The 19145-nt window shown below is 46.4% G+C and overlaps 1 protein-coding gene across 1 annotated transcript in view; it reads right to left on the bottom strand.

Moving 5' to 3' along the window:
• Positions 1-19145, bottom strand: part of LOC146830793 (E3 ubiquitin-protein ligase TRIM39-like) — a 180471-nt gene that overhangs the window by 11692 nt on the left and 149634 nt on the right. The window contains exon 6 of the mRNA XM_085604956.1: positions 8188-8214. Coding sequence (XP_085461082.1) covers positions 8188-8214 — 27 coding nt within the window. The remainder of the gene's footprint in view (positions 1-8187; positions 8215-19145) is intronic.

The raw sequence follows: 19145 nt of genomic DNA, 5'->3' as shown, positions 1-19145 counted from the left end.
TGCATTGGATGATGCTTCTCAATTTTATTGGGAATTCATAACATGGGATGATTGAAATAGTAATGTGGTAAACCCTTGACAAATCTAGTAGGCTTCCTTTATATTTTAATGCGGTGACCCCTTAATGAAGCCAATAGGCCTGCCACTATATATAATGACAATGCTTTATTGTGATGTTGCATGTGGTATAGGTGGGGGGTATTGTTAATATGGGGGTAAAAGGTATTTTCATTGACCTTAAGTATATATGTGTAATTAAATGGTGTGTTATTTAGTAGTGTATTAGGATTAAATGTACCTTTCCCTTTTTTCAAGAAAAACATTGAGTGGCAGATGAGTTATTGAGTGTTGTTGGTGTGTGCTTGCAGATGGAGATTACTAGCCCACACCACCTCCCCCAAGTAGGCCTTGGATTGCAGTGCTTCGCCACCCTGAGAGAGTCAAGTGCTGCCTTGGTTCTCAATAAGAAGATAATTGTGGACCTGTTACTTATGAACAACTCATGTGCATCACAACTAATAACCCAATTTCTTACAGGAAGCTTTTCCCAGTTATCTATGTCAGAGACAAGACCCTCTAGAAGCATCCCTAGGTTTTTATCTATGAGTCTGTCCTTTTGTATGGGCACAAAGATCCCCAGACATCAGAATCTTTCCCTAACTATTTTTAATTGACAGCCCACCTCGCTCTGAGATGAGTACGTCAGTGAATAAATGATTGATTTGGACCAATTAATGTGTAGGCCGGAATATGTTTCATACATACTTATAATTTTAAGTACATGAGGGATGGAGTAGAATGGGTCCACTCCGGGAAACATCCATTACACTGCAGTCACAACAACGACCTGCCTTTACAATTCAGTCACTATCCTGACTGCGACGTTACCATGTGTTACTTTATCCTGATAGTTGTTACAATGACTTGCTTTAGGGTGCGTTTAGTTGGACTGGTGTTGGATTTTTAAGTTCAACACCTTCCCTACTGTTGCGTAGACTGGAGTTGGCATAGTAATGTATGCTATTTAAAGTACAGCACCCCCATGCAGGTCATTGTAATGACTTGCTTGGGTAAGTAACGCATGGTAACGTGGCAGTCGGGGTAGTGACTGCGTTGTAAAGGCATGCACAGTAAATGCATGCGGGGTTCCATCATACAACCGTCCACTCCTTATTCTATAGACAAATAATCTGGTTGGATATTATTGAGAATTAGGTCTTCGATGAATCAGACCACCAATACGTCCTCCTATTCTTCCAGAATTTGGACTATAACTATGTTGTTACGTCTTGAGTAGTTCTCTGCATCTTTCGCTACTGTGGTAAGTCAGAGTTTCATTTCCTCAGTTACTTTATCTCCTCTTGCTAACTAAGCAATTTGGAGGAGTGTTTCCCTACTGTTCCCTCCATCGCACTGAGCCTTTTAGAAACTTTTCTGAGGTTGGCACGAAATAGAACAATATGTAACGAAACTGCATCAATTACATGATACGATTGACTTCAAGGCAGGCCTATTCCTCACACTTTGATTCATGTGACTCAGTTGTTTTAAGAGACTGATGTAATATTTTAGACCCTATCAGATATTAATCACATAACATCAGATAATTTCAGTTCTAAAATGCAAGCAGTGCACATTTGAGATAGCCAAGCAGCAGTGGAGTGCTATACATGAAAATATGAAATCTGGGTTGTGGGGTCCAGAATGATAAAGGGCACCTGAATATATTAGGGTTATTCAGCCCATAGAGAATAAGACTGAATAGAGGTTGTTTTACTGCTGCGCACACACTCGGAGAAGCTCTATAAAGAAAAGTAAGGGGTTGCATGGCATTGAGGGCTGGGCAAAGAGGAGGGCTGTATAATTGGATTGTGTTCAGCTCAGAATGAGACATGAGCAGAAAGCAAAGAACAAGCCACAGTGCAGAGGGCTCTGCTGTGTGTAGAGGACTATGCAGTGTCGAGGGCTGTGAAGAAGAATTGATGGCTGTGCAGAGTGTGGATACTTGTGCACTAAAGGAGGAAGTGTGGAGAGGTTTACCTGGGCAAAATGTATTGTTTTACAAAGAGTGAAAGAATGTGCAAAGCGAGGATCTATGCAGAGTGGTGAGTTAGTGGGAGTGCAGAGGACTGTGCAGCTGGCAGAGTAGCACAAAGGGTGGAGGTGTGTGAGTGAATGCTGCCAGTAAACGATTGAGGAAAATTCGCAGTGGGTGGAGGTTGATGCAGAAAAACAACATCAGTGCCCTGTTTAGAAGATAAGTGAAAATGGCGCAATGCTAAGCAGTTATGTCAAGTGAAGCAGAGGGCTGGGCACATGCATTGGAGTAACAGGCCATGTACAAGTGGAGCACACTGTGTATGATTCACAATTTGAACTTGGCAGATTTTGTGCAGATCCATCCATCGGTCAACCTATGCAGAGAGGTAGGCTGAGCAGAAAATGGGTGAGGGGAGGGGGTGCAGGTGCATTCATGTGCATGGAGTGAAGTGGTCAGCCACAAGGACTGCTGTGTAGAGTCTGAAGACTCTGCAGTGTAATGGCGCCGCAGAGTGTGGTTGGTTGCCTACTGAGCAGAGGAGGTGAAACCTCAGTAGAGTGTGGTATGTGTAGTTAGTTGGGGTTTTGCTCATAGAGAAAGGCTTGAAGAGAGCCACAGTTGTGCAGTGAGTGCAGCAAATGCATAAAGCGAAAAATGTGCTTGGACTGAAGGGCTGTACAAATAGTAGAGGGCTGCGCCACAGTGCAGAGAGTAGCGGGGTAAACTGAGTGGAGAACTTTGTAGAGCTGTGTGGTTTGAGAGTGTGAGCTCTGTAGAGCGGAGGTTGTGCTGAGTGGAGCACTGTACAGCAAGTTGAGAAATGGCAACTTGGCCAGTGTCAACGGAGGAGAACTTGATTAGGTGGAGGGCTGTGCTCTAGGTGGAGGCCTGTGCAGAAAGTGGGGGCTGTGAAGAGAGTGGTGATGTATTGCGGGTAAAGGATTGTGCAGATTTAGAGTTGCGAGCACCGTTGTAAGCAATGGGCATAGAGTGACATACAGTTCGGAGAGTGGACCTAAGTGTGCATGTACACCAATAGTGTTGAGCTATTTTGCTAGCGTAGAACTGGACAGAATGTGAGATTGTGTAAAGTGCAGCATTCCACCGTGGCAGTGCAAAGACTTCAGCCCTGTGCAGTTGGTGTTCAGAGAGTGGTGGTTGTTCTGGGAGTTGATAGTCATTTAGGGTAGATGTTTGCTTTTGCACCACTGATCCCAGCAGCGCTGCAGTTCCCAGAAATGCTGCAGACCTCAGCAGCTGTTGTATAGTTCTTACTAATCCGTAGGATCTGCGCATTGTTTGGACAACATAAACTAAGGGCTTGGTGCCTAGACTGGTTCCGGACACCCCTGCAAGATATGTTGGCCTACAGACCAACTCGCTCACAGTGCCACTGTAGGCCCCCCTACCCTAGTGTGATGTGCTCATGTCCCTGTCCGTACCCGGAGGGGTGGTGGTGAAACCGCCTTTGTATTTATACTCAGGTGCTACGTCTTTAATCATGGGGGTGGGGTTTCTTACCTGAATAAAAGATGCCTGGTGTGACCAAGACGTTGAACAAACTACGTCTGGTATCCTTGCATTCCTTTGCCGAACACAACAATCTGGCGACGACGGCTGGTGTTCCTGCGTGTTCTTGTTCCTGGCCTGCTGTTCTTTGTGGCGTTCCTGATTGGCTCCTTGCTCCTTTGGTGCTGCTGGTGGCGTATTTCTCCCCGTTTGTTCCCGGGGATTTGCTTTGCTCCCCGGGTTCTCGCTGTCTTTGCTGCCTTGTTTCGGCTGCCCCGGCTGTTCCTGGGGGCATGGCTTGTTGGTGGCTGCATGCAGTGTGCTGGAGGAGATCCGGGTGGTTGGCGGCAGCAGTGTGGGTACTGTTGCTGCCCTGTGGTCCTGCTGAGGAGGAAGTTGTTATCTGTCCTGTGGTCCTGCTGTGGAGGTCGTTTTCACCCGCTCCTGCCCTCCTGGTGCCCACGGCGCGGTGTGCCTTGCCAGCTGTTTGTGGTGCCTGTGCATGGTGGATTGTGGCGTCCTGCTGGAGTGCGGAGCTCATCTTGGCCGGCTGCATCGCTGTTGCTGTTCCGTCTGCCTGAGCCTGTGATACCCTGTTAGGGTGAGTGGAGTGTCCTGTTTTGGCCTTGTGGGGCTTGGTGCCTTTTTGGGACCTGGTGCTGTCGACTGCTATGGTGCGGAACTTTTTTCTTACCAGACCTGGAGTGATACCTGTGTGGTGTGCCCGGGACGACGGTGCTTCGTGTTGGAGGGGTATTGCCATGTCCGCTATCCCGCCTGTGGAGCATTTTCTGTTGGATGGTCCACCGTCAGCCCAGGCAGCCCATTGGAAGGAATGGGTAGACCGTTTGGAGACATATTTTGATGCTGTTGGTCTGGAGGAGGAGCAAGGCGCCCCATGTTGTTACATCTGGGGGGGCGGCCATTCACTGGTTAGGGTGGTCGGTGATTGAGGGCGGACCACCGCATACGTATGAGACCTTGAAGCAAGCCCTTACCACCCATTTGAACCGCTGGCCAATCCAGATTATGAGCGGTTTTTGTTGCGTCAGGCCCGGCAGCTACCAGATGAGTCCGTGGATACCTTCTATGCCCGTCTGCGTGAGTTGGCCAGCACCTGTACATTGTCCGATGCTGCGGATGAGAATAGGGCCCAGTTTATACAGGGCTGTTTCTCTAGCAAGTTACGTGAGGCTATCTTACAGGTGCCAGGGATGTTGATGGCTGACATGTTGACCTGGGGTAGTTCTTAGGAACTTTCGAAGGTACGAGCAGCCCACATGGAGGCGGCACTCCAGCAGGTGGTGAGGGTGGACCCGGTTAATGCCGTTTTTCGGCCCGGCTCCCTGACAGGCAGAAGCTCCGGAATCTGGGGAGAGTGGATCGGCCCCGGCATTGTTATGGTTGTGGGGGACCTTTTCCACACAAAGGGCTGTGTCCTGCCGTTGGGAAGAGGTGTTCCAATTGCAGCAGGCTCAACCAGTATGCGACGATGTGTCGCTCCACCCCTGCAAGAGTGTCTGTCCCTGTATCATCTGATCAGGTGTATGTTGCTGCTCAGTTGCCGGTGGATGGAGACATGGATGATGATGATATGGAGGGAGCGATACATGTCATCCATGCTTTGCAACCTGGTGGCCATGTACGTAAGGGTATCCCTAAATGTCATGTGGTGGTGGACGGTCATCCAGTGCCTGCCTTGATTGACACCGGTGCTTCGATTAATGTGATGGACGAATCAATGTTGTTGACATTGCCGATTTATTCCACTTTGTGTTCGACCACTACAAGGGTCTTTGCCTACGGGTCCTCTGATCCCCTTCCTCTGGCTGGTGTCTTTATTGCTGAGGTGGTACATGGCTCACATGCGATAAGGACACTCATATATGTCACAAGAGGGGGTCAAGGCATGTTGCTGAGCTCTCGGACAGCGGAGAGTTTGCAGTCCAGGGGTGTTCGTCACAGGAGGGTCACCCCCTTATGGCCTCAGGCCAATGGGGAGGCTGAGCGTTTTATGCGTACCGTCAATAAAGCCATTCGTATGGCTGTGCCTGACCGCCAGGATTTGCACTGTGCTTTGTATGCTTTCTTGAGGGAATACCGGATGACTCCTCATTCCACTACCAAAGTCAGTCCGATGTCTTTGTGTATGAATAGGCCTATGGGTGATTTTATCCCTCAGATGGAGGCGTGGTCTGTCAAACATGCCTTGGTGGCAGATGAGCTACGGAAACGAAAGTTGAAGAATGAGAAGGTTTCTGTCAGACGTGGAGCACAAACCAGTGGGGGACGTTGTGATGGTGCGGAATCGGCATCCGAAAAGGAAGTTTAGTCTGCCGTTTGAACCTGAACCATGGACTTTTCTGTCTGTGCATGGGACAAAGATCACTGCAGCGAGACATGGAGTCAGCATTTCTCGGAATGTGTCTTTCTTTAAAACTTACTGGGCTCCCGGTGGTGCTCGGATGGAGGACAGGATGCAACTAGGCCAGGGTGGTCTGGTTTCTGATGAAGAGTCCACAGATGGTGTGAATCTGGATGGTGGTGATACATCTCCTGCTCAGGTGCTGGATGGCGGTGGCCTTCCTGGTGGGGGTCCTAAGGGGCCTGAGTCTGGTGGTTATCAGCGAAGAGGTGTCGAGAGATATCAGCTACAGCCATGCCCTGCTAGGTCTTCGAGACTTAAGAACTATGTAACCTATTAAGGTGGACTCCGGACTCAGTTGTCTTGTTCCTGTTTTGGGGTTTGTGTTCTGGTGGGGGTTTTTTGTTTTGTTTGTATATTTTATGTTTTGTGGTTTGTGGAGGAGTGTGATGTGCTCACGTCCCTGTCCGTACCCGGAGGGGTGGTGGTGAAACCGCCTTTGTATTAATAGTCAGGTGCTACATCTTTAATCATGGGGGTGGGGTTTCGTACCAGAATAAAAGATGCCTGGTGTGACCAGGACGTAGAACAAACGACTTCCTAGCGTTCCTTTGCAGAACACAACATCTACCAGGGAGCGAGCAGTTTCTGGCAACCACTGAACATGACAACCCTGAACACCCCAGGATCGTAGAAACAGTACAGAACCTTCTGCTCAGTCACTCGTGCTCACTTGTTCTCAGAGAAATATACAGAGAAGACACAGTGGTATGTTTTCAATATATTTATTGAACCAACGTTATTCTTGTATAAAATACATGTGCTGCAATGATTAGGAGACAGAAGCAAATAAAGGAGATTACAAGCACCAAAAGAATGAACAGTAGATACATTTCTACCATGGTGCTGAAGCAATGAATATATTCAGGCATATACGCAAAATGGTAATCTAACGAACTCCTCTGATGCGGCCCTACTCTAAGTGTACTTCGAGTGTGTGTAGGTGTAGAGCCAAGAATCCCCCTTAGGGACGATCCAACCCTATTACTTCATGGGAGAGTGTGAAGGACCCTGTCTTGGTTGATTTCTCAGCATACAGGGACCTTCGGTGTCAGCAGAAGTGCCTCCTCTACCAATCTATCGGGATGCCTATTATTATTTATTATTAAACGCAGCCTTCGCCATGTGCGCTCTAGATTAGTGATGTTAAGGATATGCAGATAGAGCTGTTGCCCCGTGGATGCAGACAGGACGACTTGTGTACCTAGACGCGTAGAGAGGCCTTGTACATGATGTTCAAGGCATCGTGATAATGTTGTGCGAAGCTTGATGTGTAAACAAAGTAGTTTCAGAGAAACTAATACAACATTGTCATGCATGCAAAATGTGTGCAAAAGTTCACTGCTGAAATGTTATTTTCTAGGAAAATGTAAGGAATAAACTGCCTCACTACATGGGCCTAACTTGGGAATATAACCCAGCGGTGAAGCCTTCAGCAGCAGTCAACAGCCCATCAGGGCTGCAAATCCAAATAGCACAGCCAGTGGCATAACTGGGGGGATGGGGGTGCCCCGGGCAGCACTCTTTTGGGGCGGCGGAGGTGAGCAAGTCATGTCTGTCGACCACCATCCCCATCCCCCGAAAACAAGTAACAAGTCGTCCGTCACTCCACCCCTCTCAGAACAAGATGTCCATCAGCCGCCACCCCTGCTCTTACCTGCACTGGGCGACAAACTAAGGGGCCACCCCGTGTGGCAGTAGGTCTAGCTATGCCACTGAGCACAGCAGACTCGAGCAGCACTACAGAATCTAGCAGTTGTGCAGACCCCAGCAGCCATAAAGACATCAACAGTGCTACAGGACCCCGCAGTGCTGCAAACCCCACTATCGATGCAGACATCAGAAGTGCCACAGACTCCAGCATCAATCCAGGTCCCAGCACCAGTGCTGTTCCCAGCAGTACTTTAGACCCCATTATCAGTGCAGGCTCCACCAGTGCTGCCGATCCCAGCAGCAAGTGCAGGCCCCAGCAGTGCATGATCTATGTTCTACTGTGCTCTATTGCCAAAGCAAGGAAAATAACATAAGAGGAAGAAAGAGTCCACCTGACTAACAGCAGAGAGCCTCTGACATGCAGCACTTCATAATATAGGAATGAAATCAAGACACAGAGATACTTTTAGATGCAACTCACTGCAAATATTCAGAAACATTAAGAAATGAAAGAGAATTAAGAAGTAAGAGATCAAAAGGAAGAGCAGTCTTAAGTTACCTGCAAATCTGCTGGCCCATCTCCACTCTGCAAAAAAAAATACAGGTAAGTGTAAACACATACAGAAAATACACACATTTAGATCAACAATCAAGGTTTACAATTAAAAAGGTTTACTGTACGTGCAGATGTTATAAAATGTATTTAACTGAAAAGGGTAATTACCCCAAAGCCATACCTCCAACTGGTCATTATCCCTTATTCAAATCCTAACCCTAATTAATCCATAACATAGCCTGACTCTGTTCCTATGCCTCACCCTACACCCATTCCTTACCACAACCCTAACCTCATTCCGAATAATAACCATGAACTTAAGACAATCCTTTACTCTACCCATAACTCAAGTCCTTAACCATAACCGTTACTCTTACCTAGCCCCATCACATACCCTAAAACCAACTGCTGACCTAGCCCATAACCATATTCACAATACATTTAAAACTCACTGGTATTTCATTTTTAGGCCGAGCTTACTGAGCAGCGCAAGCTATTTGGTTGCAAAAAATATACTGTGAGCTTATCAAGAACCTAAAGGGGCACTGAATGACTTTATTGTCACTCATTTCTTTGCTTCTTATTCAGTAGTTTTCCTTGTACCAGCTTGTCCATCTTATTTTTGTCCCTCCTCTGGCGCTTAGCCTCGTTACAATCTCTCTGATTGGCAGACTTCTCGCCTGCCACTGCTCACTTTTAGGGATTTTTTAAAAACTTATAAAGTACCCATGCACTTTAGGTTTCTTGTGTACATCTCCTTTACCCCTTTTGCGCTCTGTAATCTTTTCGACCTTGTGTGCTCATATTTTGATGGAGCTGTGCTTTTCCATGTAGGCAGATCGATCACAGATCGCTGAATGGCACATCCCGTGTGAAATGCTTTTTGTCATACCTACATTTGCATGTGAACAAGTTCTCCTACTTTCAGCTTGCTCCCCCTTCCCATGGACTTCACGCAGCTCATTCCCTCCTGCCTGACTCGTTTCTCTCTTACTTCTTCTCGCAGTCCCTCGTAACCTCTCACATTCCCATCCATCACTCTGACAATCTAACCTTACTGATTTTCTATTGACCCTGTAGAGCATAGCCAAACGGTATTGGCAGAGCCATTAGGAACCAAAAGTGAGACCTACTATCTTTGACAATGCTTGTTGTATTATTAATATGCAAACGGGTTTTTATTATATAAACACATTTGTTTAATTTTTTTTAATTAAAAATACAACCATTTATTTGAATACATTTTAGGTATGTTACATTTATGGCAGAACTGCTTCTTGCCGTGACTTTTCACAATTTTTCTGCAAACCAGGTACCGTATAGAATAGCATTCGAAAGCGCTCTTAAGATGTGTCTGTCTGAAAGATGGAGCAAACACATCCCTTCACTACAAGATACAGCACTCCCTGCCCTGCATCATTCTTCACTCAGTCTAAACAAACTTTCAAAAGGTTTCTAGAATTTAGTGCAAGAGCAGAGGAAACAGACTCTACAGCCCAGATAACCTCCTACTCGATAATGTCTATGTCCCAAGTCTCAAGAGCTGCAAAGCAAAAAAACATTCTTACTTTAATTCCCTCCGCTCATCCCGCCACACAAGTGGTTTCCTTCTGTCATGTTCGAGATGCGTATCCTAACAAATCAGGAGAAGAGACGTACGTCTATGGTGTTGGTCTTTGGAAAACTTGTCTCTTATACAATGTATGGTCAGCGTAGCATAAACTCCCATGTCTAGGGCCCCAATGACTTATGTTGGACATGGCCCTCTCTTCAGGATCACCCCCAAATATTCTGCCTTCATCTCTACTGTTTTCTGAATTTGTTTCTTTTTTTTGCTGTTAAGACTCTGTGCACTTTACCACTTCTAACCAGGGCTAAAGTGCTTGTGCGATCTTCCTAAAACATGGTAAAATTGGATTACATCTGATCGGTACACTTAATTTACTTATAAGTCCCTAGTATATGGTACTACAGGTACCCAGACCATGTAAATTAAATGCTACTAGTTGGCCTGCAGCACACAATTTGCCACCCATTAAGGTAGTCTTTTAAAACATGGCTCAGGCCTGCCACTGAAGCCTGTAGTGCAGTTTTTAAACCTGACAAAATAAACTTTATGCCAGGCCTAAACTTCCTTTTTGTTACATTTAATATTTGCTAACTTTTGATTGAGAGCAGATAGAAATATCTTGTTTGGGCTCAAATGAATTGTAATTTAAAATCCTCTTTATGGGGAAGGTGGATTTTAGATTACAATTTTGACAATGGCACTTTTAGAAAATTGGCCTTTTCCTGCCAAAATGTTTCTGAGGCCTTCTAGGAGTTTCCAGCTGTCTGGTTCCCTCATTAAAAATGTATATTGTGCCCAGGCAATGAATAGGGGACTAGATGTTGGCAGGAAGGGCCATCCAGCCAGAATTGTTGGGGGCAGAACCGTTCCCTGCACCACTTACATTTCAAAGGGCTTGGCCGCAGCACACACAAAGGAACCGGATGACGTAAAGTCCAAATCCATTCCAGTCAGGCTCCCAACTCCATCTCAGATAACACTCCGCCCATATTCTGTCAACTCCTTCAGAAATCTGCTATAAAGAAGAATAACATGATTGCCGTCCCTTATCATACGTAGAACTGAGTGTCAAGTAATTCCGATAATGACCCAGATGTAATACTTCATGAGACACTCAGTTTGGAACAAGTGTTCCCGTATCAATATGTCAGGGCCTTCAAGAAACATACGTAGATAATTAATCAGAGAGGTGAAAGTTGAATTAACGTCCCCTTGTCTCTTTAAAGATATGTCTAGGATCCTTTCTCTGGCATCCGTGATCTATGTACCACATTCCTCATTATGTCGGAGGTTTTCATCCTTGAGTATGTTTAGTATTTAAGGGCCGACACTAGAGTCCTTAGGTAGAGAGGTCTTTTGTTCCAGATTATACCTCAAGATACTGTCTGAAGATGATAATTGCTGGCACTCAGAGAAGATGAAGCATCCTGCCTGACATTGATAAAAGCGGAGCACCTGAGGGAGGCTGCTGAAGCAACACATGTTTGCCTTTTACAAGTAATGCTTCTTTCAGGACTCTTCTGATAACAACAGCATGAGAGGTCAACAAGGTATGCAGTGTGCCGTTTCTCCCTAACAAACTCTATCCTGCAAGTTACTCTTCTACATGCTCTCCTAAGCTAGCGCATAGAAGTAGGTTTTAGGGTGTTAGGCTTCTAGATTACATTTTAACCATGCTAGAAATTTTCATTTTATTTTTGTTGTTTACAACATGCTTTCTTGCTATTTTTATGATGTCCTGTGTAATTATTTTAAATTTTTTAAGAAACAGGTTTGCCTTGTTGTAATAACTACTTTTAGTTAAAAGTGTCTGTTATTCTTAGTACAGTGTGTGTGATACTGAGAAGAGCGTAAAATGTTTATTGTTACCACCGTGCCCCTGATCACTTCCAGGGATTGTTAGTTACCCAAAAGCAATGACTTCATCTCAACTATGTCTTGTGTGGGGTTCTGCGAGACTACGATAACCAGTCTTCCCATTCAGTGGTGGTGCACTAAGCTAGCTTCACCTGGGTCACTTGTAGGTGGGAAAGCAAACCTTGTAGAACTACACCAGAGTCGTGGTTTATGCAACACTAACACTAGTTTTTTGTCACCCTATACTTCTTGGAGCCCTGGCAGGGGACGGAGGGATCTTTCCAGAACCAGATGTGGGGGTAGACTTGAAGATTCCCCCCATTCCAAAGACTGACACCAGGTATAAATACCGGACCTCTTGAACCGTTCATTAGAACACTCCTGGAATTGCAGACATTACAGATGAAGGACAGCCTTGTCCCCAGTTGACTGCCCAGCTGCTGAGGCCTGCCTTAATTTTCAGAGTCTGCCCTACAACTTGAAGCCTGTCTTGTCCCCCAGAGGACTGCCCTGCTGCATGAGGCTTGCCTTGGTTAACCAGTGGACTGCCCTGCTGCTTGAGGCCTGCCCTGCTCTCTGAAAAGGAACACTAGCCTGCTCCCTTCATCGCAAACTACATAAGTGACTCAATGGGTCAGTTGGCTGACCTCCTGAGCTACACGGACACAAAAAGCTTCAGAGTCCTCCCAACAACTGCTCTTCTGCAACTGAACCTGCCTAAGCCCAGTTAGCATGTTCTAGAGTAAGTCCCTGATCCCCAAGAGTGGCCTCCACGGGTCCTAGACACTTCACTGGCATCAGATTGCACTTCTCTACAAGAAAAGGAGAAATTCTGAAGTTCTGGACTCTTCGCGCTGGACTTTGAAAAGATAACCTTTTCAGAGGGACTAATCTGGTTCCTGAATCCGGTACGTGCTCCATCTCCATCATGATTGCCCTAAACTTGTGACTTTCCCCCATGTCTAGCATTACCAGAAGACCGCAACTGGTGCTTTGTACTTTTAGGTGCTATACTTACCTAAAACATAGCGAGTCGCAAATGATTAGCGACTCACTATTATGAAGGGGCGTTTCAAGGGCGTCCCTTCATAATAGCGAGTCTGGGCCCTATGTAAGACTGTTTTGCAATTGCGGTCGCAAAACAGTCGCTGTTTACCACACTTCTCAGAAGGGTGGTAAAGCACTCGCAAACAGGAAGAGGTCCCTAGGGGACCCCTTCTCCTTTGTGAATGCAGAGGAAATTATTTTTTTAGGGGCAGGCAGTGGTCCCAGGGACCACTACCTGCCCTTAAAAAATGAAACAAAAACGTTTCATTTTAATTTTTTTAAATGCATCCTGTTTTCTTTTTAGGAAAATGGGCTGCATTTAAAAAAAACTGCTTCATTTAAAAGCAGTCCCATACATGGAGGTCTGCTGAGGCATGCAATTTGCGACCCCATTAGGAATCACTAACAGTGTCTCGGACATTGTTGTACATTGATGTTGGCGACTCGCAATTTAACCCCTTGGCTGCGGCGGGAATTCCGCCGCAGCGCTGGGGGGGGGTTTGGGGGCAGCGCGGTGGTGCTGTGCTCATGACGGAGCCACTCCGTCATGAGCCACGGTTGAGCTGTGCTCATGACGGAATGGTTCCGTCATGACTCCGCCCACTGCGCTAATCGCCCGCACAGGCGGGGAATCAGCGCAGCGTGGGCAGAGCGGCGGCCAACGGCCGCAGCATGACGGAACCACTCCGTCATGAGCACACGGCACCCGTGGCTCATGACGGAGTGGTTCCGTCATGAGCGCTGAAGGGGTTAATGCAATTTGCGAGTCGCAAACATCAATGGTCGTACATCTGGCCCTTGATCTATTAAAATGTACTCTAGATTTCTAAATTGGTTTGGGATTTTTCTTGTGTTGTGTTTTCACTTTATTACGGTTTGTGTGCTGCATAAATACTTAACACATGCCTTTAGGTTAAGTCTGACTGCGTTTGAGCCAAGCTACCAGAGGGTTTAAGCACAGCTTTATTTAGTGACTTTTGTGATTTATTCTAACAAGGATTGTTGTTGTTGCTTGAGCAGGTTTATCACCCTCTCAACCAATAACCCAATTTCTTACAACTTTGAAAATCAGTTTTTACCCTGAGAAATGAATGCAACTATGTACTAATTATTTTATTGTGAGGTTTATATAATGCTATGTCTTAATTTTCGGATACTATTCAGCTGACACTGTACAAGGGAGGCTGAAGTCCAGTACGAAGGATCGATCCCATGGCTGATGTTCTTGGATAGGAACACTGAGTTCAGTTAGAAATCAAGTCTGGATAGTTCTGCCTTCCGGAGTTTCCTCAATTGTAAATGGCTGGGTTCAAATCTCAAGAATGGGGAGATTCAACAATCTGAAGCCTTGGGCCTCATGTTTTATCTCTTGACGATCGTTGATGGATAAAGTGGGCGCATGATGAGTGGGAGTTTCTAACTGGGGGTGTGCATGTGGCCAATTTCTGTAGGTATTCTGGACCTCTACATGAGCACACCTTAACTATGGTGCCTCATTGCAAAAGTCGTAAACTTGCTGCTTATCTCAAGAGCGCTCCAAAGTGTCCACTATAGATACCAAAAAACAGACATTAGCTAAATTATTTATTTATTTATGTTGTTCTCAGACAGGAGGCATATTCCTTAGGTATCATTAAGTACATAAACCCTGAAGTAAAGAAAAATGGATTTCGCAAGTGGAGTCCCAGGATGGCAGGAGTAGCCACACAGTGCCTTTGCCCACCACGCCAGTGTGTGTAGTTAAACGTTATTGCATTATCTGTCTTATCTGGTCTGGGTGGTATTTAACAATTTACTCTAATGTCAGAAGATGCCAGGCAGACCAGATACTGTCAAACCTCCACCAGCACAATCCACCATCACCACTTAACATAATGTCATGAAGCCATATATGGGACATAAATGTGTACAGGAAGATTATTAGTATTTCTTCTGATGGACACTTCTAACTGCGCCCACTGTAGGCATGGCTGAAGAGAGAAAGCAGGAAGGCGAACTATTCAACCCTCAGTACAACCAGATAGGAAGTAGTTCCAGATGGACACCAGGAGACATACGATAGATTGGTAGCAACCTTAACAGCAGTAGCAACAAACAAAGCTGAAACTTAACCTGAGTGGCACATCCCAAAACAAATGGTTGATGTTAGTAAATGAATCAAAAGTTAGCCAAACAAAAAGAAAGCATAATGTTCCATGTCTCAACCCTTCTGAATCGGAATGAGGAAATGGCAAATTCAGTCTTCAAAACACAATACCACCTACAGGCACAGTTTAACACTAGGAGGGTGCCTTGTCTCTGTAACTGATGACAGCAGCCATTAGTAGCGCAAGAATGGTCCAACTATCCTAGGACAAAAGGAAAAAGAAGCATCAGCCAAACAAAGGTCCAAACAAAGTAGGACTATAGCTAGGATCACAAAAGGAAACCTGTGCAGCCACCATGAAAACTATGAAAGGAGAAAGACCCTCAGCCCTCCAGCAGAGGCTGGAGGTTGAAGTGGATTTTATCGGAGAAAAGTGGAAGATTGATCCTCAAGCCTATGAGAGATACCCAAATAAGAGCATAGTCTATCCTCATACATGGGTCTGCAAGTAGTATGCACTGCAGCCGAATTGGAGTGTGTATCCTGATATTCTGGCAGATTCAAAAATCCATGTGGGAAATATTATTTCTTGTCCTGAGGAAGGTGGTGTTTTAAGCAGAGATACCCACCGAAACGCGTCAACGCAATTTGTGTAAAGGCATACTGTAGATTGTGGCGACATTTGTTATCTTTATTGCTCAAGCTCTCTGCACAACAATTATATGTGGAACAAATGATCTTGATCTAATGTATGTGCCTTTTTGATGATTAGAAACTTTCTTTCAGATTCTCCCTCCAATGAACTTTGTTTAATAATTGCTTGTATGTTTTTAACTTTAACATTGTATGATGATTTATGGTTCTTGGCCATATGTGTGGTTATTTTTAATAAAATATTTTTTACATTTGTGATCACTTGGCCTTTGATGGTGGTGGTGTTATGTTCTGGAGACAAATTTGTTGTGATGTGTGTCTTTGCCTTGTTGTATTAAGTCTGCCCAAAGGGGATCTTTTCTTGAAGTGGGATAACAACATATTGGCAGAGCTTGTAAAACCATCACAAACCAATAGCTAGTAGCAAAACCAAAACAACCACTCCCTACAGAAAACATTTAAAGATACCAGGCATGACCTTCTGGTAAGAGAAAAACCTTAAAAATACCCAAGCCAAGCATGATCGACCTATTGCAGTAACTCCTATCTGAAGTAGAAAATGTCTCCCAAGAAAGTGAAGAAAAAGGTCACTGAGCACAGTGTTGTGTACACAGGAAGGAATGTTCTTCATGCCCATGCCACAGGACTAGAGGAAATGAATGATTGCACAAGAGCCTCTGAAGCCATTTTAGACAGCCCCCCCCCAACATATGAAACTCCTCATCTGCACTTGGGGATATATGACAACAGAAGTTAATCTCTTATATGGCGTAGGCCTAGCCCTTAAACAACCCGGGGCATGTCTATATATCATCCATGACCTGTTCATAGGAATATTTAGACCAGCAAGGAATGTGCCCATGTCTGTCCCCCTGCAGTACGTGCTCAACTACTGCACTGAATAGCTGGGAGCCTTTGATGCGTATATTCAGTAAGCTAGCCCTCACAGCAACAAAGGCATCAAACCTAGTACTGTGGTGAAGAGACACAGATTAGCCCGTGGGCCTGGCAAAGAGTCTGCATGACAATGCCAGATCTAAGGAATTGTTTTTGCAGCTCCAAAGCCATCAGGAATTACTTTTGCAAAGTTGCTGCTCGCATAATCAAGAAGAAAAAAGTCCATAATTGGCTTCAATTAGCATAGGATTAGCAGAGAAAGCAAGCATATAGTATTATAAGAATGGAGGGCCATCCCTTATGACAAGAAAAGTTTCTTCCAAAACATATCAAGCAACTTCCGGGGGATATCCAACACAGTGGTGAATAAAGAAGAATAAACAGTGGCGAGTGTTGCCAAAGAAGATGAACATAAGGTCAGAACACAGAAAATGATGGTCATTAGGAGCCAGGTGATGTCAGCATGCAACTTGACCACTGACCGCCTTGACGGAAGCTGCTCTATTCCACACACACTTCATGGATTTCATCTGATCCTCACTGAAATGCAGCACAGGCTCTGGTTCGGAAGTACCAGACTTATAAATTTAGAAATTAATTTCAAACTCCCTCAAGGGTTATAGAAAATGCAAAACCTCCATAGCCTTACACATTCTATTTAAAAGGGAAAACGTGCTCGGAGGGTATAATCTGGGACCCATTCAAAATCAAAAGATGTCTCAGGCCCAATGTCCTGACAGTATTTAAGGCATGAAAGAAACTACCTTCAGAGATGGGAAAAAGGAGGTGCAGAACAGTCCCCTGCTGCTGCGACAGAAGATCCTCCCGAAGAGGCAGTCGGATCGGGGGATCGGTCGACATGCCGAGTAGTTCGGGATACCAGTATCTTCGTGCCCAATCCGGAGCCACAAGGATGACTTGGGCCCGGTCACGCTGAATCTTCTTCAGCACTCTGGGCAGAAGTGGAATTGGCGGAAAGGTGTACAACAGACCGCAGCTCCACTCGTGACGAAAGGCGTCGCTGAGCGAGTGCTGCCTCGGAAATTCCAACAGGCAGAACTGATGACATTGCGCGTTCTCTTTGGTGACGAATAGATCTAACCAAGGCTCTCCCCACTGCAGAAAGAGACCTTGCGCCACGTCTGTGTTCAGACGCCATTCGTGATCCATCATGCACAGGCGGCTGAGTTCGTCCGCCTTAGCGTTCAGAGGACATGACCCCACCCCACCCTGCTTGTTGCAGTACCACATGGCGGTGGTGTTCCCCGTGAACACCTGCACTACACTTCCCCGGACAGAGGGAAGGAATGCTTTCAGTGCAAGTCGGAATCCCGAAGCTCCAAAAGGTTGTAATGGAGCAAGGACTCTGCCGGAGACGAGCGGCCTCTGACCTCCACCTCTCCCATGTGGCTGCCCCATCCCAGGAGGGACGCATCTGTCACCACTGTGCTCTGGTTGGGGAAGGGAGAGGGATCTGCAATGGACCCAATCGCGATTTGTGAGCCACCACTGCAGGTGTCGTGCAGTGCCCTCTGAGATCTGGAAGTGATAGGATAGGTTGCCCCGATGCTGTGCCCACTGGAACTTCAGGACCCACTGCAGAGCCTGCATAGGCCATCTGGCATGTTGAACGAGCAAGATGTAGGAGGCCATTAGGCCCAGGAGCCGGAGGGTCATCCTGATTGAAACCCGAGATAGAGGCTGAAAGATCGGAATCATAGCCTGAATATCCCCGACTCGCTGCTCGGGAGGAGAAACCTGACACTGCATCGAAACCAGAACCGCTCCAGTGAAGGGGAGCGTCTGAGAGGGACTCAGGTGTGACTTCGGCACGTTGATTGAGTGTGAGAAAGTGCCATCTTTCTTGCATGGTATGCCCCCACTTTTTGCTGAATTGCTGAATGTACTTTGACAGAGTGTGCCCTGGGCTCCTGCCAATCAGGTGCCCAGGGCCTATGTTCCTTCCCTAAAAACTGTGCTGAAACCTAAACCCAAATTGGCAAACCCTGGCCACATGTCAGCCCCTGGTAAATGGTACACTAGGTACCCAGGGCCTTGTGACCAGGGAAGGCCCCTAAGGGCTGCAGCACTTATTGTGCCACCTTTAGAGGCCCTGTACCCCGACACAAACTCACTGCCCTTGCAGGCTGAGTGTCTGGGTATAGAACAAAACAGAGAGTCGACATGGCACACATCCCTGTGTGCCATGCCCACAACATACACTGCCCTGGCATACATCAGCCAACCCTCTAGCTGGGTGCCCTATGCCAGTGGTGTGGGTACAGGAGCATTAGCCCTGTGCCCCTACATTACCCAGGTCCATTCCTGGGCACTGTAAGTGCAGTGCTGCCATTTAAGAGTATATGGTGCTGGGAGATAGTCAACACGAACCCCACAGCACCATGATGCTCCACTGAAGACTGAGAAGTTTGGTATCAAACTTCTCAGCACATTAAACCCGCACTGATGCCAGTGCAGGATTTAATGTACAATGCACGGCAGAGATGCCCCCTGAACCTAATCTACAATCCACATCTTGTCTGAGGGGCTGCCTAGGCTGCCACACAAAACTGTTGTGGAAATCTCCCTACCTAGTGAGTCCACGGCGTCCAGTCCACACCTGATGGCGAACTTCGCTGCATCGTTCCCCTCAGCAACAGCTTGGGAAAGCACTGTCCGAACCTCCTCCGGACACTGAGGCAGCACCTGCGCAACCGTGTCCCACACAGTGAGGGAATATCGGCCCAAGAGGCATGCGGTGTTCACCGACCGCAGCCCTAAGCTGGCAGATGAAAGCATTTTCTCGCCGAAGTGTTCCAGCTTCTTGGATTCCTTATCCGGCGGAGCGGT

Source organism: Triturus cristatus, chromosome 5_1 (genome assembly GCF_964204655.1).
Source record: "Triturus cristatus chromosome 5_1, aTriCri1.1, whole genome shotgun sequence".
NCBI lineage: Eukaryota > Metazoa > Chordata > Amphibia > Caudata > Salamandridae > Triturus > Triturus cristatus.
The sequence above is the reverse complement of the archived record's forward strand: the minus strand, read 5'-3'. Positions and strand labels throughout refer to the sequence as shown.